Raw genomic sequence first — 21,506 nt, 5'->3', positions numbered from 1 at the left:
TTGACATGCAGAATTGAAAGGTCCAGACTATTATATTCCAGAGTATTTAAAATTAGTATCTTCTGAACTTTTATGCAGTGCAGTGTCTCACCCTTGCCTGCTCCAGTAGCTGAAGTGAACAGTGGAGGTGCATGTTTAGAGGCAATTAAAGGCTGCTGCTCTCAGTCCTCACCCAGCAACGTACCCTTTGCTCAGTGTGCCTCACTGGATGGAGATTTCACCCTGTGTTGTAGCACTGTGTGGTCATTTCACTTCTAGTAGTCCTTTCACTTCCATTATGTCCCCTGAGTAATTCCTGCTTGGAGGACAGTGCAGTTAAGTGACTTCTCCCTAATCTGATTTCTGATTCTTAGTGGCCTGGATAGACCAGCATTAGTTTGCTATTTCAATCTGATCCATCGGAGTCCTCTGCTGCACAGGGTCGCTCTTTTATATCACTTACATGGCAAAACTAGAGCTTGATGCAGCTGGACTCCAAAGCAAAGCCAAGCAGGTCATGTGTGTGCAGAGCAGAGAGGATTTTCAGCCCCCTCCCTGTGCAGGGGCTGAGCAAAGAGGTCTGGTGTTGGCCAGAGCTGCTGGGGAGAAAAGGGGCCTCTGCAGGCTGTGAACAGGTTGTGTGATGCAATGCAGCAATAAGTTTATGCATTAAATTAATATTTTGTCATCTGGGTGCTGGCAGGATTCACTTAATCTCTTTATCACCACTTCTGCAAATAATGGACTGGTTTGGATGCAACTGGAAATGGAAATCCCCCCAAAAGCATTGGTTTTAATGTATCTGATGGAAGTTCCAGTTAAGTCAGTCTTCAGACATGGCTGAACAAGGTGAACAGTGTCAAGGTGGAGCTGGACACGGGTTTGGGGATGGAAGATCATTACACTTTCCTTTATGAAGTGCTATATATCTCCTTGCTGTCCAAACCCTTACTGATGGACTCTAATATGGAAAGAGAGAAAATAGAAAGGAGGAAGGTACAGGGGTTTTCCTGAACTAAGGGCCTGAGCCTGGTGGACAGAAGCTGCATCTGCCATTCTGTTGGAAAATCCTTTCTGGGAATTAGGTGAGGTTGGTAATGCTTTGGGGATGTGCCAGACTTGTGGACTCACAAGCCTGGAAGGACCTTGCAGTCAGACATAGTCATGACCACCCACCTTTGCTTCAGAGCACCTGGCTCAGGAAAAAGCACAACAGCTCTGACAGTGTAATGAGGTGAGGGTCAGGGTGGGAAGAGCTTTGGGACCAGTTATTGTGGGATTCTGGAAAAGATCTGCTGGAGTCTTAGGGAGTTTGGATGTGTTCCCCAAACCTTTAGGGTTTCCCTTTCCCTTGGCACCCTGTCAGATGTGTTCACTGCTCAAACCCAGTGAGATTTCTTTACTTGGCCTTGCCAGGTTGCATGTCCAAACTGAGTCTGAAATTCCATCATCCTCCCTCACTCTGTCCACCGGCCCCAACCTGCAAGAAAGCACATGTTTCTCCTCACATGTCAGATTGTGGTTAACAGGGCAGGAAGATGGAGAGAACAGCCCATTTCTTCTGCAGTTCAACACGTGACAGAGGTGATGTTTTGGTTTTTTTTTTGTCAGCAAGCAACAGGAACACAGGTGAGCTGATTTTTCAAGGGCTGCGGTCTCAGAGACCTCTTGCTGCTTTGCAAACTCTTTTGCAAAATCCAAGAGCTTTGAAAACTCCTGGATAGGATTGCACAAATCTCGGAGCAGCATGTGCCAAAGTCAGTCGTTCTGCTGCCCGTGCCACCTGTTTAGATAAGTGAGCAGCTCCCTGCCTGCCTGCCCAGCCCAGGGCTGAGGTAAGGGCAGAGGTATGAATGGGAAAAGTTGCAGGCTGGGAGAGGGTGGATTTTCCCATGAACTATTGCCTGTCTCTGTCATACACCAACATCTAAGGTCTCTGCTGGCCCTTCTTGTGGTGGTTTAGCCCCAGCTGGCAATGAAGTACAACACAGCCACTTGTTCATTCTTCCCTGGTGGGGAGAAGAATCAGAAATGAAAGTAAGACCTGAGGGTTGAGATAAGAACAGTTTATTAATTGAAATAAAATATATTATACTAATGATAATAATAGTAATTGTAAGGAAAAGGAGTGAGAGAGAGAGGACTAAAACCCAGGAGAAACAAGGGCTGCCCAATATAATTGCTCACCAATGCCCAGACTGTCCCCAAGCAACTCCCAGCCAACTCCCCCCTGTTTATATACTGAGCATGACATTCTCTGCTGTGCAATATCCCTTTGGCCAGTTCTCAGGTCAGTTCTCCTGGCTGTGCTTTCCCCTAGATCCTTGCTGGCAGAGCACAGGAAACTGGAAAGTCCTTGATTTAGAGTAAGCACATGTGAGTAACAGTAACATCAGTGTGTTATCAGCATTATTCTCACGCTGAATTCAAAACACGGCACTGCACAGGCTAATAAGAAGAAAATTAACTCTATCCCAGCCAAAACCAGGACAACTTTGAGGATGACTGAGCTTAGCATGAGGATGAAACTATACCATGTGAGAAATATCCCTACAGACTGCATCCTGTTGTCTGGTGGGATCTTAACTTTGGTCTGGGTGTGCTGAGGGGCAGTTGCCTTTCTGGCAGAGTTGGGAACAAGTTGGTTTAAGACACAAGCTATCTGAGTACCTCCTTCACTGAGGTTTTCTCTACACTGGTGGCCTCCAGTGCTCCTGAAATGTGCCTGATGTAGGCACAGGGTGAAATGGTTCCTTTACTACACAGACACTACTGCAGCTCCTGGCCTGTCCCCTGTGCTAGAGAACAAGGCAGGGATTTAGGAGTCCACCCTGCATCCCCCAGGAAAATTTCTCTGCTGTATACAGATTGTAGGCTGACTCTAGGACTGATGAATGTGTATTATGGGGATTACTGTAGTGCTTATCGAGTGTTTGGAGATTTTGATATACAGGCTTAAATTTTTTATTCTTATAATGGGATTGAGTTTGGGTGTTTGAAGCTAAAAGCAGAAGTTTCTGCTATCTGAAGTAAACAACTGCAAGGTAGGTTTAAGTGGTAGCAGGTTTGTGTGCTTGGTGAATTCAGCACAAAAAGCAGGATATAGTAAAGACTGGTCAGTAAGCAATATTTGGAGAGTTTTCAGGCTTATTAGGAGTACAGGACAGGCTTATTAGAAGTACAGAGTGATTAGTAACTACTGCCTTGACTCTGCCTGGTGGGCCATATTTTCACATGCTGGTTGTGGGAAGAGAGGTGGGTGACCCTCTGTCCTTTCCAGATTGCGTTGAATGCAGCCCCAGTGACACCAGGTCTGGTTGTAGACCCAAGAGGCTGAATTCCAGACAGATGTTAATCCTTGTCCCCTCCAGAAGCTTTATGGTAGAGTGAAAATGTGCATGAATCTTGGTGCTCACCAGGTCTGGAGCCAAGGTCTAAGCAGGATGCATTCACCCATCATATCCCACTTTTCTCCCCCAAAATTCCTGTGTCTGTTACCTCCAGTCAGAATTAGTGAGAAGAGTATCCAGTATCCTATGAAGCAGCGTGGTCTTACATCTGCTCCATTTCCAAACCTTTGCCTGTGTTGTTCTACTTATGGGTGGATCACGAAAACAATTAGCTAAATGACCCAGGCGCCAAAACACCATAAGCGATCGCGTACTCCAAAGAATAACAATGATTATGTCACCCTCCTTGCTTATCTCAGGTTCCCACCCTTAAAATAAGGGCAGCAATATTTTTGCTTTTAAAAGAGCAGGATTAACTTGTTCGTGTCTGAAGTATTAATTGTTGTTATTATTATTACTCACATGGATGGCAGGGAAGCACCTAATGAATTCTGGTTATGTTACAATAGGCCGTGGCTGCATTTGGCATGACTAAGGCTGGATAAATTTACTAGGCTGCCTGTTTATACCCATGCAAACTGCACCACGTACTTGTGGTCCCTCACCAGCAGATCCCTGTGGCCAGAAGGTCCTTATGGTGCTGATCATTTTGCGTCACCCCTCCACCCTTTCAAAAGGCAGCAGTCTTGCTCCTTCAGTACAGTATCTCACATGTGCCTCTCCAAACAGGGGCTGCCCAGTGTGTTTCCTTGCTGCCCAGCAGTGGCAGGGTCTCTCTGGAGCCATTCCTTCCTTTCTGCTTCAAAAGACAAAGAAAGAAAAGCAGCTCAGGTTTCCAGCTGTTGATTTCAGATGCTTTCCACGGTGCGGGTCCTTTCAGCTATTACAGAATTGAAGCAGAAAAACAAATTCCCTCCAAGTGTGTCTTTGCTCAAGACAATGCTACAAATCACAGAGTCAGAGAATATTCTGAGTTGGAAGGAACTCACTGGGATCTTCAAGTCCAGCTCTTCAGTGGATGGCCCATACCGGGATCAAACCCACAACCCTGGCATTATTAGCACCGTGGTCTAACCAACTGAACTAATCTCAGGGTCACCGAGCTAATCTCAGGGTCAAAAATTAACCAGCTGAAGATGATTGCTTTGAATATGCTCACAGAATCACAGAATATTCTAAACTGGAAGGAACCCACAACGATCTTCAAGTCCAGCTCTTAAGTGAATGGCCCATATGAGCATCAAACCCCCAACCTTGGCATTATTAGTGGCATGCTTTAACCAACTGAGCTAAGATCAAGTGCTGTTCACCCTTTTTCCTTCATAGAGAGCATTTCTAACTGTATTCCTCAATAATCTGTTAGAAGTGACCTGGGCTATGTGGGGTGATAGAACGGGACGTTACACGTGTGTGTTTGGTAGGTAGGAGCGGGTGTTGTCTTTGCTGTTGGCTGTCAGACAGGTGTGACGCCATTTACCCCCTTCACAGCCATCTCACAGGGAAGGAGCAGCATTCCAAGTGAGCTGTCCTACCTGAGAGCTCTGCCCAATCCTCCCTGGAGCTGTGTGAGCCACACACCTCTTTCTGGTTATAGGGCCACCTCTTCCCGGCTGCCGCTGGCCTGTGTCCCGCACCTCCTCCCTGCATCCCCACAGGTGTTTTTGAGGCTCACCTCTCCCTCCTCCCAGTGGATTTTCAGCCAAAGGCCACCTCTGGCAGTTGACTGCACAGTGTGTTGCGTCAAGTTCCTGCACAGCTCATGACTCAGCAGTTGTACAAGTTTCGTACCTGTCAGGGACATGCCAGAAACCACAAATGTTCCTAAGCCAGCAACAGCAAAAGGATCTGGGAGTTTCCACTCAGCTGAAGACAACAATGTCTGCAGTAGATTTTCTTGCAAATTGGTTTCATGTCATTGCCAAGAGATGAGAGCCGGAAAAGGATGCCAAGGGATGAGGACAGGAAAAGCAGCATCTGGATTTCTAGAGCCTGGAAAGCCCGGGATTGTCAGGAGAGCAAGAGACACATTATTGTGCACTGCAGACTGCTGACAAAATCCTCCTGGAAGCAAGGCTGTGAAACCATGAAGTATTTTAGGAAACTCTCAGGCTGTGAGATCAATTAAAAGAAAACGCTGCTGAGGTCCATGAGAGCAAAATGCAAACACCTCTGCAGGTGTCAGCCTGAAAATGTCATTATTCAACCAAGTGCTGGCACCGGAGCAGTTGCTATGGTGTGTGAGCTGTGTCCTGGTGCCAGACCCTGGGCAGGAGGGCTGCCCTGCTGCTCATGGAGCAGTGGGTCACCCAGGAAGGGGCATCTCCTGGCATCCTGCAATGCCTCCCGCAGCTCTGCCTGCCAGAGAGCCAGGAATGTGTGCCAGCCATGGCAGGATTGCTTCTCACTCAGTGTGGCAGAGACTGGGACACCGCCTTGCTGGTTTCATTCAGCCCTTGGCTCTCAGGAGTTGTGCTGGCAAGAGCAGCTGTGACAGCAAGAGCACAGGCAGCCTTGTTCCCTGCCTTCCTCTGCTCCCCTGCCACCCCCTGCCCGCTGCAGGGATTTTAAGATCCATTTGATTTGGGTGTGAGGGGGAAGGGAAGGGCTGAACAGTTGAGGTCTGGCAATAGAATAGCCTGTCTTCGCTCAGGGATTGGAGTAGCGATGCAGCCAAGATAACAGTGATTGGCGTGCCCTTGTCTGGAAAGAAGGGAGTAGTTAGGGTGCAGTTGAAGGAGTGGGAGGAATCGCTGCCTGCTCGGGCCTGTGGGTGACGGATTATGCTTGGGAAAAGTGGCACCACTGTAAATGGATGGAGAGTGTGGGTGGGGGAGAGAGAGAGGGGATGGTAAACAACCAAGGCTGGTCCATCCTGGATTGCTGTCCTGCGTTAAATTAAAACATGCCAAGGCTGATGTTGTTGAACTTCAGCCTGTGATGTGCCAGATCTGGAGCTTAGCTGGGCATGGGGTGCAGAATATCTGTACATGGCTTGAGCAGAACTCAGAACTCTGCTGGGGTTTGCTGTGGCTTGCAGACAGTTGCCTTCGATAAATAATTTTAAGCGTAAATTAAGTGCAAGAGGGACTTGCTCTTAGAACTGCTTGGGCTTTTCTACTAACTCCCACAGTGTACAACCAACAGATCCCCTCCCTCTGCCCATTCCATGTACCAGTACACTCTGTGGTGTGCTGTGTTTGATAGTCAGGTGTTTCACTGCTTGGTTTGGGCTTCTGCCTGGAAAAAATACATTCCTGGCACCTACCCAAGAGTTATTTATAGCAGGAGTTCCTAGAAGAAAGTGTGACAACTGCAGAAAACAAGGAATTGCCAAATCATCCTGCAGAGAGCAGCAAATTAACCCCCTGCCACACACACCCATGGGAGCCACACACTCCCATAGCCCCAGATCCTGGTGAGAATTGGTACCAAGGGACTTCATGAAGGAAATGCCACTGAGAATCAACAAGGACAGCTTTAAGATTCCTACACAAAATGCCACGTCATGAGCAACAGCTTGTGAGCTTTTTGTCCTTCTGACAAGTCCTGTGGAAATAAACCCCGATGACACGAGGAGTCGATTCTGTGGCACACACGGTGTCCTTGAAGATTCCACCACATAAATATTGATCTCTGCTTCAGACTCTGCCAGTTATCAAACTATTCTTGGTTTTGCTGCATGCCTTTCAAAAGGGATCTACTGAAGAAGGTAACACCTCTCCAGTGTGACCAGTGACGTGGGGACCTGCACAGCTCTTGGACTGGTTGTTCCGATCAGGTAGATGTAATTTTTACGTCAAATGTTGTTTCCCTTTTTGTAACTCAGCAACAGGAGATGTTTCTCCTGCCTTGTCAGGAGCAGGTGGGCAGATGTCTGCAGGCAAACCCAGGCTTTTTTTCCTCTGTGCCTGGTTGGCCACTGCAACGGGGTGACCTTGACCCCTCCTGGGCTAAGGGAGTTCAGTGTGTAATTGAGCATTGAACACAAATGCATGAAAAACAACAACAATAACAACCAAACCCCAAAGCAGACATTGCCTAACTTCAGTATGGAGCAGAGTGTCCTGTCCTGTATATCATCTTGCCTCTTTCCTGGTACTTCTCTGTAGACACCCTTTACGTGTGTGTTTATACAATCCCTGCAGTTCTATGATCCCTTCATTTGTTCCACCCACTGGACTAGTTGTAACAGGCACTAAATTATGGGGGTTTTGTTGTTTGCTTAGTTTATACACCTGCAATTTCCTGGTTTATATGTCCAGAGGTTTTAGTCTTTAATTTAATATTATTCATAGATTTTATTGAGTATTAGTTAACTTTTAAAAACAATTTAATGGGCAGTGTCTTTTTAATTACATATGGCAAAACCTATAGAAACAAAGGAAAATTGACCTAATTTGTTACAGCTGGTTTACAAAGCTTCCCTGAGGTGACTGAGCATCACTTTTCCTTTTTATTGTACTTCACACATTTCACAACTTGTGTCAATTCAGTTCACATTTAATCTCTGTCTCTGAAGCAGCCTCTGCACACAGAGTGGCTGCCCTTTCTCCCTCTAGCACTGAGCTCAAACCCAACATCCTACCAGATATTTTAGGCAGGGGGGAAGAAGACTGACATAGTCTTGTGGGTTGTTTTTTTCCTGCTGCTACTTGAAATGTGCAAAATGCTGATGACATCTGTCGTGGAAATGACCAAGGAGCATATTTCTACAACTAAACGATGGGTAAATGACTCTGTACTGGTTAAAGTGTCTCCTTTATGCAGCAAAAGCTGCCACAAGCTCTGAGATAATCCCTGCCCTTGTCGAGGTGCCCATCCCACGCTGTCTGGTGACGTGTGAGGTGCAGCTCTGGGTTGTATTGCTGGAATATGTTTGAGTATCAACTACACCATATCCTGGATGCAGCATTAATTAAACAGCATGGCTCTGCTCCAGGCCCCAGTGGACAGGCATCCACATGGCAACTGTGAGCCTTGTCGGCAGCAAGAGATTAAGGAATTAATTGGCAGGGTTAATCTTGGTGTCAGGGTTGGAAATGAATTGTTAATTTGCTTGGAAGGGTGTAAAGTCCTCTCCCAGCGATGGCAGGTGGGATCACATGAGGAAAAGTCTGCGAGGTTGTCCTTCCTGGGGACCTTTGCATTTAACACCTCCTGCAAACAGACATCTCCAATTCTTTGCCCCTGAAGTGTGAGACTCCTGTGCGGGGTTGGAGGAGCTGGTTGTGCCACTCACGTCCGTGCAGGTGACAGCACAGCTGCTCCAGGCTATGAGATGGGAGGAGGTCTGGCTGCAGCCCCTTTGGATTCCAGCATTTCTGACTGTTGCATGGCACGTTACTGGATCAGGCCAACCTGCTCCAGGATCTCAGGGTGAGGGAGAGATGTGCTGACACTGAAATGCCACTGTTGGGGAGAGTGGTACCAGCCTTGCACACAGTCTGCAAAACTTGCTATGTCTGTAGGGACACTAAACCCTCTCAGACACTTCTCCTCCAGGACACTGTGGTAGGAGAATCTGTCAGATCAGTTAATGCTCTTCCCTTTCTGATCCCATTTTACACTCATGACAGCAGAATATTTTCTTTTTTAGTATCTTTCTAATTTTTTTAAGGCTAATGCATTGGTCACATCACATTAAGGCATAGGAGAAAAGCACTTCAGGCCTTAAATTATTTAAATGAAACTGTAACTTTTGTCCCTTGTGCTCTCTTTTTGAACCTAATTAGTTCAGCAATAAGAATCACTTTCTCCTCATGCTGTGGCCTGATATGTTGTGACCAATGCAACCTGATTCCAGATGTGACATCAAAAAGGACTGGCCTATACACAAACCTGGGATCTTTCTGGGTGAGCAACAATCCTGTTTAAGACCTTGCAGTCAAAATCCTACCCTTTTGTGGGGAGGCTTCCATCCCTCACTGGATGATTGCCTACCATTTCTACCTCTGTTCTCCTAATATTTAATAAGACTAGAAATGTCTTTATGCAGCTCTCCCCATCTGTGTGAGCCTTCAGACACTTCCATCTGAGCCTTACACAATAAGCAAATTATCACATTATTGGTAAGCAAAGTATCAATGAGCAGTTTTGCTGGAGAGGGGAGAGCAGGGCAAGGGTATCCATAGAGTTCTGGGATACTGAGTAGAGCCAGAAGCAAAGCAGGGCTGGTGTGATGTTTGGATGATGCTGTTTGTTTGGCTGCCACAATTGCTGAGTGCCAAGTAAAAATATGCCTGACATGGTACTTAGGTTTCCCCTGTTCTGGCCACAGTCACTTGTTATTTGAGACCACAAATGCTGACAAGAAGCTCTGCCATCATTTTGACAGAACAAATGTCTCATGCATTTTTATAAAAATATTTTGGGCTTCTCTGCATTTTTTGGGTTATTTGAGACAAGCTATTTGTAGATGTCTGTCAAGCACCAGCACTTGCTCCTACTTTCACCTTGTCTTTCATTTTGTCCTCACCCTACGGGCAGCCAGGTGGCTGAACACAAGCCAAAACTGAGGATTTCCTCTTTTCTTTTCAAGGGATGGGTGTTTGGAGATTTATCAGTAATACAGTTGTACTTAATCAGATAGAATCTGTCCTGTGTAACTAAGAAGGCCCATGTTGCTAGCATAAGCAACTATTCTATTAAAATTCCATTTGAATTGCCACTTTACATTCCACATTCTTCATGTTTTTTGAACTAAAATTATTAGTCACTTGTCCTAAAATGACCATAATGCAGTGATATTTTACTAGAGCTTTTCTGTACTGCCCTTTCCTAGTAATTGTTTAGAAATTATGACCACAAGACTGTCATTTTTGGAAAGAAGACTCTCACCCTGTTTATGCTATCTATAAAATTTTAATATCAAGAGTGGACTGGGTTCATCATAGAACTAATTAGTTCTTTGGAGAATCTACTTTGTGCAGCAGCCTGCACTGCCCATATTGATGTGAACATATTATATAATCAGCTTTAGAGAATGCAGCAGTCTGAAGGCTGGGTTCTGTGTCCCTGTGCTCAGTCACTACCCTGAGGAGGGCACTGAAAATCAGCAGAATGTGACTAGAAAAGAGGCATTTCTGCTGTGGGTTTTTTAGAGAGTTGTAGAACAATTTGTTATCTTCAAATCAACACTGTTTGCAAACTGTGCTCTCCAAACATGTTTTTATTGATATATATAGCAAGAGATTTTACAAAAGGATGTCCCCTTTTGCTGTCCAAATTGGGTGGTGAAGTCATGGAACATGCTATTTTAATAATTTGGAACATGCCCCAGGAGTTGATTAAATGATCCTCTCTCTTACTCTGTACGTAAACTGCACGTTTCCATGCAAACATCAGAGGAGTCAGACTGCAAACATGAGCCTGCAGGGTCTGCTCTATCCCTGCATGGCTTTTTACTATCTGCTTAAACACTAAACATATTTTAATAGACGAGTACAGCCTGTCAACAGAAATACACCCCTATAAAACTGAACAGTGGGGGAAGGGGAATTGCTGCTGTGAACTTAGTGATAAGGTATTTAAGTTATCAGTTAGTGAGAGGGCTTTTAGAAACCTAAGACCAGAATCTGAGGGTTTGCATCTTCCTTTTGATGAGTCATGACCCCTTTGCAACTTCCTGTGCTTGAACAGGCCATCAAGGTACAAGGAAGATACAAAAAGAAACTTCCTCCCTGTGAGGATGGGGAGGCCCTGGCACAGGTTGCCAGGAGAAGTTTTGGTTGTCGCATCCCTGAAGTGTTGAAGGCCAGGTTGGATGGGGTTTGGAACAACCTGGGATAGTGGAAGGTGTCCCTGCCCATGGCAGGGGATGAAACTGGATAAGGTCCATCCCAACCCAACCCGCTCTATGATTCTTTGATCCTGAACAGCAGCTTTGCCTCGATTTTCCAGGGAGAAGTTTGTGGTCTTCTCTCAAAAGTGGAAACAGGAAGAAGAAATCAACTGTTGTCTGGGAGACAGGACCCTGATGGAGATTTATCATCTCACTCCTGGCTCAGGTGAGTGATGTGGTACATTTTGTCATCTCTTTCCCCAGGGTAGAAGGTTCTCTGCTTTAGTCACTCTGTGCTATGGTTATAAGGTTGTTCTGATGTATTCAGAGTAACAAACTACACAATAAAGATAATCTTGTCTAAAGGAAACACAATAAAATATCCTCTAAGCTTAATACAGGGGAGAAATTCAATTAGGGCACATATCCTTCAACCCTTATGGGTAGGGGACCCATAATTAATTATATATTATTACATAATAACAATAGGTGGGAGCAGGCCCTGTTTGATCAATTTGTTTGGTTATTACCCATAACCAATTCTTGATTATGAGTAATTGAGGGAACTAAAACAGTGACAGATGAAGGCAAAATTCCCAGATCAGAGAAGAATGAGAGACCTGTTATGTGTTCAGAGGTGGCAGAATACAGGTATTTCTTGAAATTGCAGCCCTTTATCTTAGACACACCAAACCAGAGATCAACAGCACAATGTAGGTTTGACACTTTTATTAACAAAGAACCCATGGGGCTCATTCATTAGTACAAAATACAATCATGTTCCTGTATGTTAAACAGCTTTTTTTTTTTTTTTTTTCTCTTTTAAACTGTTTCACAGTTATCAAAACAAAGCCCCTGCATATTGAACTTATTATTGTGCAAACAGTAATTATTTTTAAGGATCAATTTCTGCACTAAGCCAAGTGCCAGAGAGCAGAATTTAATCTTGTTTTCACCCCTCCTTTGAAGGGCCATGTGTGCTTCCTAAGAAACACGTAATAGTTGACTTTTTTTTTTGCAGCAAACAATCTAAGGCCACAGTTTATCTGCAAAGAATAAAAAAAAAACTCAAAGATTTTAAAGGAAAAAAAAAAAAAAAGCACATCTTTACCCTTCATACTCTTGTTTGCTTGGCCATGATTATACCAGGTAGCACACATCACCTATCAGGTATTACAGTCCAAAAAAAGCACCTAATGTTCTTTAAGCTAATTTTTTGAATTATTAACATGCAAGTTAATACACAGCAACATTACTTTTCAAGTAACTATAATGGTATCTCTGTTTAAGGAAAAGATGCTTAATTCCCTTTCCAGGTGATGTGAAAGAAAATCCTGCATTGATTGTATGGGCAGGCCCTCACTTAAAAAGGCATGAGAGCTACATCTTGAGACTTAAATACTTATTTTAGAATGTCCTTTCTAAAACATGCACTCAAAATTTTGGTTAAAGCTGCATTTGCTATAGAAGACAATACCTAATGTTGCAAATGAAAAAAAAAAATAACTGCAGTTTGGAAAAATGGATTTTCAGTCTGTCTTTCACACTGATGCAAAAGTGATTTGAGGTGAAGTGCTAGAAACTAGACAATGTAAGGAAGTCCTACTGAGAGAAGACTAAAAATATATAGATGTGTATGCTGTAGAAAAATCCCTGCTTCTTAAATGGAGACAGATTTCATAAAAAAACCATTTAAACTTTCTTTAAACTGCAGTTACTGATGAAATGAAGGAAACTCAATGACTGTTTTTGTAGTTATCAGAAAGTACAATGTTTTACCACGTGAAGCACCGGGTTTTAACCCCAAACCCTTCTGTAAGACATATGGAGTAGTTTTAATAGTCCAAAATCCCCTGTACTTTAAAGACAGGACTGTAAACGTGCGTGCTGACAATGCTGTGTTTCTGCTCCTGTAAGTGATCTGTTGGTGGTGGTTTATTTATCCCAATTGATGCTTGGCAGGAAGCAAACATTCTACTTTAAAGGAAGGCAGCAGAAGGGCAAGTAAATGCTGTGCCTTCAGTCTTAGCAGCAACAAACTCTCACTGTTCTAAATGACCTGAGGAAGAAAACATGAAAATATTGCACCAAAACAAAATTAAACAGCAAAAACAAACAAGGAAACACGCCAACATATATAGTATGGATAGCAAATGACCAGTGCAGCCCCTGACAATAGATCTTTAGACAAAAATGCAGGAGTAATGAAAAGCTTTGTGCCATTACCAGAGGACTTTGCTCCCCTGATGTCTGCTTTCACTTCAGTTATAAGCTATGTCTATTCTGGGTATATTTACACCTCTCCCTACGCCTCTTATCTCATTCACTAACCACAGAAACCATTTAGGGTCCCTTTTAGAACCTTGAAGTATACTGGAGCTTTAACAAGACTTTTTTTGGTCTCAAATCTGACCGTAAGTAAATATCCAAAACAGAGGTAGGCTTATAAAGGCTTTTGAATAAATAAGTATTGTCCATTTTGCTAAGTATACCTGCTCTTGGCAGAAGGATCCTCCCTTGCCATGCTTCCCCTTATCATGCTATCCATAGGCTTAAGATGCAAAAGAAGAACTCACAGTAGAAGAGGCTAGAATAATTCCCTTAAGAAATCCCTTGAAAGAAAAGCATAGTGCATAAGCTTGTATCGAAGTCCACTTTTTCTCTTCCACACTTGTGTCTCTCACTCAGTAAATGGTTGCCTTCATAGTATTGCATAATAGCTACTCTGTCATCCGTGATGCCTTCAGGATCATTATGAGTGATGAAATAGTACCACTTGGCAGTCGTGAGAAGGGCAGGTTCTCATGAAATACGAAGTTAAGCTGGAGTTAAGACTCCACCTTTCAGTAGTGTTCCTTTCCTGGACGCAGACAGTGCAAAGCTGAAGCCCCTTGAACACTGGAATCTCTTGGAAATGTTTTCTTACCCCACATTCTGTTCTACTACACAAGTTCTACTATAGAAGTTCTCAACATCGTTATGTACATTCTTCCAGAGTGTTCCAAACAAAAATATAAGTTCTTTTTTTTTCTCTTCAGAAGATCCATACATCTCCTCCTCGTACTTTGTGTAGTGTGTCCACCTTTGGGAAAACATTCAGTATTTCATTCATTCATTTTCTTTTCAGCATTTTCAGGTACTTCTCAAGTATCCCAAGCTTGGCTGCTCCCACGTTAATTCTCCGTGCAGACTAATCCAGCAGATTCTCTTTTATCACCAAACGTGCTCATACCTCCTCCTCCTCCATTTTCCTTTGCCTTTCTCGTACACAAACCAAAGTTTTGAAAAAGAAAACTGTTTCCTTTTTAGCTGCACTACCAGCTTAAGCAGCAGAAAGATTAAGACATTCATCACAACGATGCTCGTTACAAATCCTCTTCAGAGCATGAACGAAACGGGCTGAATTTCTTCTACATCAGTTGGATGTGGATCAATCTGGGGAGAGAAGAAAGGCAACAATTACTGCCTGCAATTCCTGCATTTAGGTACGTGTTTTGGTTTGTTGTTCTTTTTTGCCATCTGACAATAAAAACACCACCTGCTATTTATTTTCTTACCTCTGAATAAAGAGGTGGAGGCTGAAACCGGAACTCTTGTATATAAGCAAAGACAGGACAACACAACTGTTCCTCACAGTCAATGGGTGGTGGATAAGCAGGAACATGTCTGGAAAACTCTTCCTCAGACACTACATCAGCATAATTTGGTGGTGCTGAAACACAAGAGATGCTGCTGTCAAATTTCAAACTGTTTACTCACAGCAAGACAACATCTGTAGTACAGGATATCCAAACCCATGCAAACCGTATTTATAAAACATTGTACAACTGTCAGATTGTATGAAGTACATTATACTCATACATATTGTAACTAAAATTACGTGCTCAGTAAGCTTAGGTGATTCAGCAGCAATACAGATGCTTTTAGGGCAACTCCAGCAAAAAGCCTGTGCTGTATCAGGATATATTCAGTAATGATTAAATTAAGTTCCCAAGTAGAATTCCCGCTATCAAAATGTAGTTATTTCAGTCAGATAGGGGTAAAGATAAAATGAAGGAAGGCTGGAGTTAGGGTAACCTCACCCAGTCCTTTTGGATCTGAGACTTCTCCTGAACCATACTCCATGGCCTACATCCCTACAGTGCCCATAAACTGGCACTGCACCCATCTGCTGCAGACAGTGCTGTGCTGGATAAAAAGAGTTCAATATGTGTTACCTTCAGGGTGTTCAGGCATGGTCAATGCCAGCCAACTCATATCCATACTAAACTGGCTGGTAATGCTGGAGTTTCTGCTTGAAAATCCAATACATGGAATAGTGCCAATCACCAGAGGCATTTCAATCATCAATTTCTTAGCACCAGGAATATGGATATACACCTATGTGACAACCCCCAAACAAAAGAAAAAAACATCATGAGACCCCACTGAATGCTCCTAAAGGCTGCCCTACTCCCTACAACTGCAGATTGTTTAAAAATTAATATCTTTCTGATCCCAGATATGTTCAGCTAATACCCTAGCAGGGTTCCTTATTTTTCAGCAACTACTTTCTTTCTGTAACTTGTCTCTAGGTGACATTTAAAAACACCTTGACAAATGTAATCATGGTCTTGATTTTCAGTCTTCCCAATTCTGAAAAGAATCACCAGAGGAACCCATTCAGCTTGAACACCTTTCCCATAAAAACCTCTGCAGCTCTCAAACTAAGCTGCTTCTTCCTTAGAAGTATTTCTCCATTTTCCCTGTTATTTCCATCTCAGAATATCTTCAGGTTTCCCATCTATATGTATGGTTTATGATATTTATTTATCATAGAATGGTTTGGGTTGGAAGGGATTTAAGATGTAGTTCCAACCCCCCTGCCATGAGTAGGGACACCTTTCCCTAGATTTATATTTGTCGTCCCCAAATTGAAAAACCTCATAGCTACTCAGTAAATTCTTCTGTTCCCAACTCAGTCCAAAGTTCGTACATTGGAAGAACCAATACTTACAGCTAATGAATATTCTACTCTAATAATGCAGCAGTCAAGTATAGAGGGGGATACAGGTGGGATTTTCAGAGTTTTCCCATTCCAGGTGTCTGTACTCCCAGAGGCAATGTGGTTTCCTCGGACATTGGCAACCATCTGACGGAAGGTTTTTGTCTTCCCACTGGCCAGGTAAGTTTGTGTTTGGAAAATGGCAGCTTTTGGAACAATCAAACGAGAAGAGCAGTTCTCAATTTCTGCATAGATTGGTATGGCTTCCCCTTAGAGACAGAAAAAGTCCAATGAATAATTTGCATTTCCCAACTTTCCTCTGGGAGTATCAAAGCGTGTTACACAGCACGTACATCATCTGCAGTGTTATGAGAACAATACTTGTGAAGTTTCCTCAAGCTAGTTTATTTTTTTCAGAGCGGTATCCAGGCAGAATTATAGCCACCTACTACATTTTATATATAAACAATGATTCATTTTGAAACATTAAGCGTAATATGAACAAGTTATAAAAGCTTTATTTGCAAATTATGCCCCAATCTTCCTTTTATATATAGTACTAAATGAATTTCAGGATGTTTTATTTTATTTCCTTGATGTCTCTAATGTTATCAAGATGACAAAGAAGCTGCTAAAGCTCATTCTCACAAAAGTGTAAAGCTACACAAATGACATAAAAACCTAATTACATCCCTAATTAAGTATTTTATCCCAAATAAAACCATTTTGTTGTTGTTTACACTCAAATGTACATGCTTTTTTTTGTAAGATTAACAAGACTTCCTTTTAATTTATACTCCCAAGGGGAAAGGCAAGATGATGTCTGTTAAACCAAGTTCATATAGATCTTAATTTACTCCTACTAAACAGAATTATTCTTTGAACTATGAAGTGTTGGCTTCACAGAGATAAAAAAAAACAACTACTAGGTGTTTAATATTTACTTAAGATAACTACTCTTACCATTACAGTATCCCTTCCTCTCAATTTTGGCACTGAGAGACACTGGCCCAGAGGTGAAAAACCAACAGCCAACCATCTTCTCCTGACTTCTTAGAACAGGTGTCTATAAAATACAGAGTATTTTACATTTTATGGGATAAAGCTCTCAGTCACTTGCAGTTTAGTGTTATCCATGTCATTGCAATCCAGCTCTAAAATCCACTTGATTTGAACCACTGAACTGCTCTGTGCAACTGGAGTTTTGCCACTGCGTGAAATGGAACCCAGGTTTGGCAATCTGAACGTTTCTGTTTCAAAATCCTAGTCTGAATTTAGACTTTATCAACTCAGTCAACATAATAATGAAAATTGGTTTTATATTTATTATAATGAAAAAAAATCTGTTTTGCAGTTTTGGTGATAGCCTTGGAATCCCCTGACTGGCATTATCTACTTAATATGTCCCATGGCCCTCTCCTGTGCAGTTACCTATGGGCTGCTCTGCCTTACAGAATCTGGACATAATGCTAAGAGACAGTGTTGAATATAAAAACTATTCTGCTTAAAGATGTCTACCAAAATACTCTGAAGTTCTCTCTAGAAAAGATTAAAATGTAAGCACATAAAGAGGAAAACCACCCTACTCAAAACATCTCTTAGCTATGTTCACGTCATGATGTTAAAATTATCCTGTAATTTTAAATAAAATAGAAATTACTCATTCATATTTAAATGAATAACCATTTAGCTCCAGTTGCTATCATGAAAGTGCAAGGTATAATTTTATATTATTTTCATAATATGGGCTGAGATAAAAGAATCCAGCTCATTAGCTTCCATCTTGCCTATTTTCTCATTACTTAATGCCTGATCTTTCTTATTACTCTACAGTATTTCCAGTGATTACAAAAAACTCAATGCTTTAATGTGGCCAAATCTGTCACAGGGAAATAACTGACAGGATCTCTGGAGCAGCTGTGTGCACACACTTCATGTGGGAAAACGACATGCAAAATGGAGGGATACGTAACATAATGGCCAGAGCATAAATGACAGGCTGGGCATGATTAATACTCTTCTCTAATTACTGTTCCTCAACCTACTATTATTGTAGAGTTTAGGACACTGCAGCCCTGTGAATGTAGTTGCTCTGGTAAGAGTAAACTACTCTACGCTCGTGCATTATTATTATTAAGCCTTATTTATGCATCTGAAGCCTGCCTAACTTTTTGGCAGGAGCATCTCTGCCAGCAGGGATGTAATCAATGGTATTAAAAAAGCCACTCTGTTTGCTATTCACACAACCTAAGATCATCTATTTATAGAGAAAAGCTTAGGGAGCTTATATGCTTTCAGAAGTCAGAAAATGACACTCCAGGATAACATGGGAATGGTTATGGATGTGAATGCTGCCTGGAAACGTTTTATTTTTTTGCAGCTGGCTTTGAAGGGGGGAGGAGGAGTGGAGGAAGGACCCTCTTACCAAGAGAGCTGGTGAGCTGACGTCGATATGGCTGATGACCTGGAGCTCTGTCTGCACACTCTGATCAGGAGCTGCAGGCCTCTCCAGGATGGCTTTCACATAGTACTGAACACTGCCATACTTCCCAGTAAAAGAGGTCACCAGAGGTCTGAAACAAGCAGTCACAAAACCATTAACCTAAATTAATAATTCAGTTCCAAACGCGAGCACTTCCCGCGTACACAAACATTTAACCAATTTAGAGCTTGTACTTTTAGGGCCTGGGGGAAACTGAAGCCAACAAGGCCTGTCTGTGGGGTTTGATTAAGAGAAACATATAAAGCTAATACTAAAAAAAAAACCCCTACGAGTCAAATTACATTAAGTTAATGTTGCACTACAAGGGTCCAGCACAATCCCTTCAGGTTGGATTATTTAACTTACTCTTGAGGGAGCTGAAAGCTGAACGGAAATTCGTGTCTTCCATCTAGAAGAATTAAGTTTTCCTCACCTGTAGGATGAAAATGAGTAGTATGTTTTAGTTATTCCAGAAATAGAACAAAGCAGATGCTTTTATAAATTATTTATGTATAAGAACACCCAGATACAAGAAGTTTTTATTGATCCCAGTGGGTTCTGGACTGCAGCCCATGCTTTATTTATGCTGTGATGTGATTTCAATGAAAAACAAAAATCAAGGAAACATGGGAGACCTTGAGATTCAGTTCAGGACTCTGGCCAATTTCTAATCCAAAATGGCTTCTGCAGAGCATAAAGTAAGTTTCTTTTCCTTTTCAGGAAGACAGCAATTAATCTGCTTTTCCAATTAACAACTAAACTAACTTTTGTGCTAAAAAAGCTGCAATTTAAGGTCAGTATGATGAAATACTATTAATACACGAGCTCCCAACATATATTTATAGAGGGCCTGCTGTTACACAATTCTCAAGGCCTCGATTTACTTTTCCCGCAGCTCAGCCTGAGAGCTGCGTTTCAGCCTCACAGAACAAAATGTCGTTGCTGTGTTTTTAATTTCCCGACACTGCCGTAGGTGCTGCAGTGCCTGAGTGACAGAGCTCTGCCACAGCGAGCTGCCTCTGCTTCCTCAAGCCATTGGAGGAGCCCGACTGCTTCCAGGGTGTTCCACGGGGGTTTCCCAGCTGCTGCTTACAGAGCACAACCCACACGGCTGATGGAATTCACAGGCGGGCTGAACCTCTGCGGGGAACCCAACTGCGGGTTTTCTTACAGCCCCATTCCGCGTTTTTCAGCCACCGTACAAAAAAACAAAATCAGTGGGCGGCCACGGGCGAGGCTGAGGCGGCGTCCCTGGGCGAGGGATGTGGCGGCGGGCCGGCGATGTCCTGACGGGGTCTGAGCACCCGCTGCCCATTTCTCCCCCTCCTCCGCCCCCCTCCTCACTGCTCACAGCGGCCCTGGGCGCCTCCCCCGCTCCCACCCCCGCCCGTCCCGCCTCACCTTCGGGCGGGTCCCTCAGGAGGCTCTGCCGGATGTCCAGGTACCGCACCTCCGCCTCCCTGCGCGGGCCGGGCCCCGGCGGCCGCACCGCCACCCCCCAGGCTCCCGCGCCGGGCCCCGCGCCGGGGCTCTCGCTCCAGGCGACGCGCGCCCGCCCTGCGGCCTCCAGGCGCAGCCCGCGCAGCGCAGCGGCCCCGCCAGCTCCAGCAGCACCTGCCCGGACACCGTGTCCCCGCTGCAGTAGCCGCCGCCGGCGCCGCTGGCGCGCCGGGCCTCGTCCTCCAGCACCAGGGCCAGCGTCTTCACCGCGCCGCCGGCCCCGGGGCCCGGCCCGGCCGCCGCCATCGCTCCCCGGCCGCGGGGGAGCCGCGCCCGCCCTCGCCCGGCGCTTTAAACCCGCCCGTGTCCGCCAGCGCCCGCGGCTGCGCGCCGCCCCCGCCCCGCCCGCGCCCCGCCCCCGCCCGCCGCCCATTGGCCGCGCCGCGGTCCCGCGCGCCGCCATTCGCCGCGCGCCGCCCCTGCGCCCCCTCCCCATTGGCCGCCCGGCCCGCGCACGCCAGGAGTGGCGTCACGCTGCGTGATCGCCTCTCCGCGGCCAATGGGGCTCGGGCGGGCGCGCGTGGACAGCGCGGCGATTGGCGGGGCGGCGGCAGGTCCCCGCAGCGGCGGCCAATGGCGAGGCGCGGCCACCACGTGCACAGCCTGTGGGTAAACAGGCAGGAGAGGGGCGGGGCCGGGCGAGGGGGCGGGGTCAGGACGGGGGCCCTGAGCCTTTGGCCCCCCCAACCCTCAACCGTCCGGCCCTTTTTGACCCCTCAGCTTTCCCCCTCTGGAGGGGTCTTCGGGCACCGGCGTTTGGGGGTCTTGTCCCTCCCTGTTCCACCGCCTGTGGTCACTGCTCTCCAGCCCCGCGCTGTGGGGAAGCCGTGTGCCCTCGGTGACCCCCGAGCTGAGGGGAGACCTTCGTCCTGAGTGGCCCTCGGGCGCTGTCGTGGCCATTGGGGTGGGCTGGGTCGATCTCAACCTCTCCCCTCCGACAGCCGGGCTGGCTGGGACTGTTAAATGTGGAAAAATGTTGTGGTGTCGCTGTTCCCCCCCTGGTTTGCTGGGGGGTTCCCTGGGGAACTCGATGCTGACTGTGTGAGCCCCTTACCCACCTTACTGACCAGCAGGTAGTGAGGGGGTTTGGCTGTAAATGAACCATCCTGGACAGTCTGGAAAGCTCATTTCCCACAGAAATACTGTGTGTTTCTGCACTTTGTAAATAAAGAAATGCCCAGGTTCAAGAACTTGTTTTTAAAACCCCTGTTGTAGCTGGGAAGCTAAATGGCTGAGTGCTGTCACACCTGGCCAATGACACCTTCCCAAACTGTGAGACCCACAAGGTTTATCCACAAAAATAAACACAAGAGTTTGCTGCTGTTTCCAGTTTTTAGAAGCACTAGCTTAGGAAGCCCCCAGCATGTATAGGAAGAGTGGGGAACGTGTCTGTGTTGATGGGTGAGCGTGGCCAGACTCACCATCCCGACA

At 44.9% G+C, this 21,506-nt stretch overlaps 1 protein-coding gene across 1 annotated transcript; it reads right to left on the bottom strand.

The window, feature by feature from the left end:
- Positions 1-11,821: 11,821 nt before the first annotated feature.
- ARRDC4 (arrestin domain containing 4) lies at positions 11,822-20,324 on the bottom strand. Its single transcript, XM_050309669.1, is given in 9 exon segments — positions 11,822-14,544; positions 14,667-14,821; positions 15,327-15,489; positions 16,106-16,362; positions 17,057-17,159; positions 18,519-18,666; positions 18,942-19,008; positions 19,977-20,162; positions 20,165-20,324. Coding segments are annotated over 9 exon segments (1,293 nt in total). The 5' UTR covers positions 20,322-20,324; the 3' UTR covers positions 11,822-14,487.
- Positions 20,325-21,506: the final 1,182 nt, after the last annotated feature.

This window comes from Myiozetetes cayanensis, unplaced genomic scaffold (assembly GCF_022539395.1).
Source record: "Myiozetetes cayanensis isolate MyiCay16 unplaced genomic scaffold, myiCay2020 scf14, whole genome shotgun sequence".
NCBI classification, from domain to species: domain Eukaryota; kingdom Metazoa; phylum Chordata; class Aves; order Passeriformes; family Tyrannidae; genus Myiozetetes; species Myiozetetes cayanensis.
This window is presented reverse-complemented; position numbering and strand designations above follow the sequence as displayed.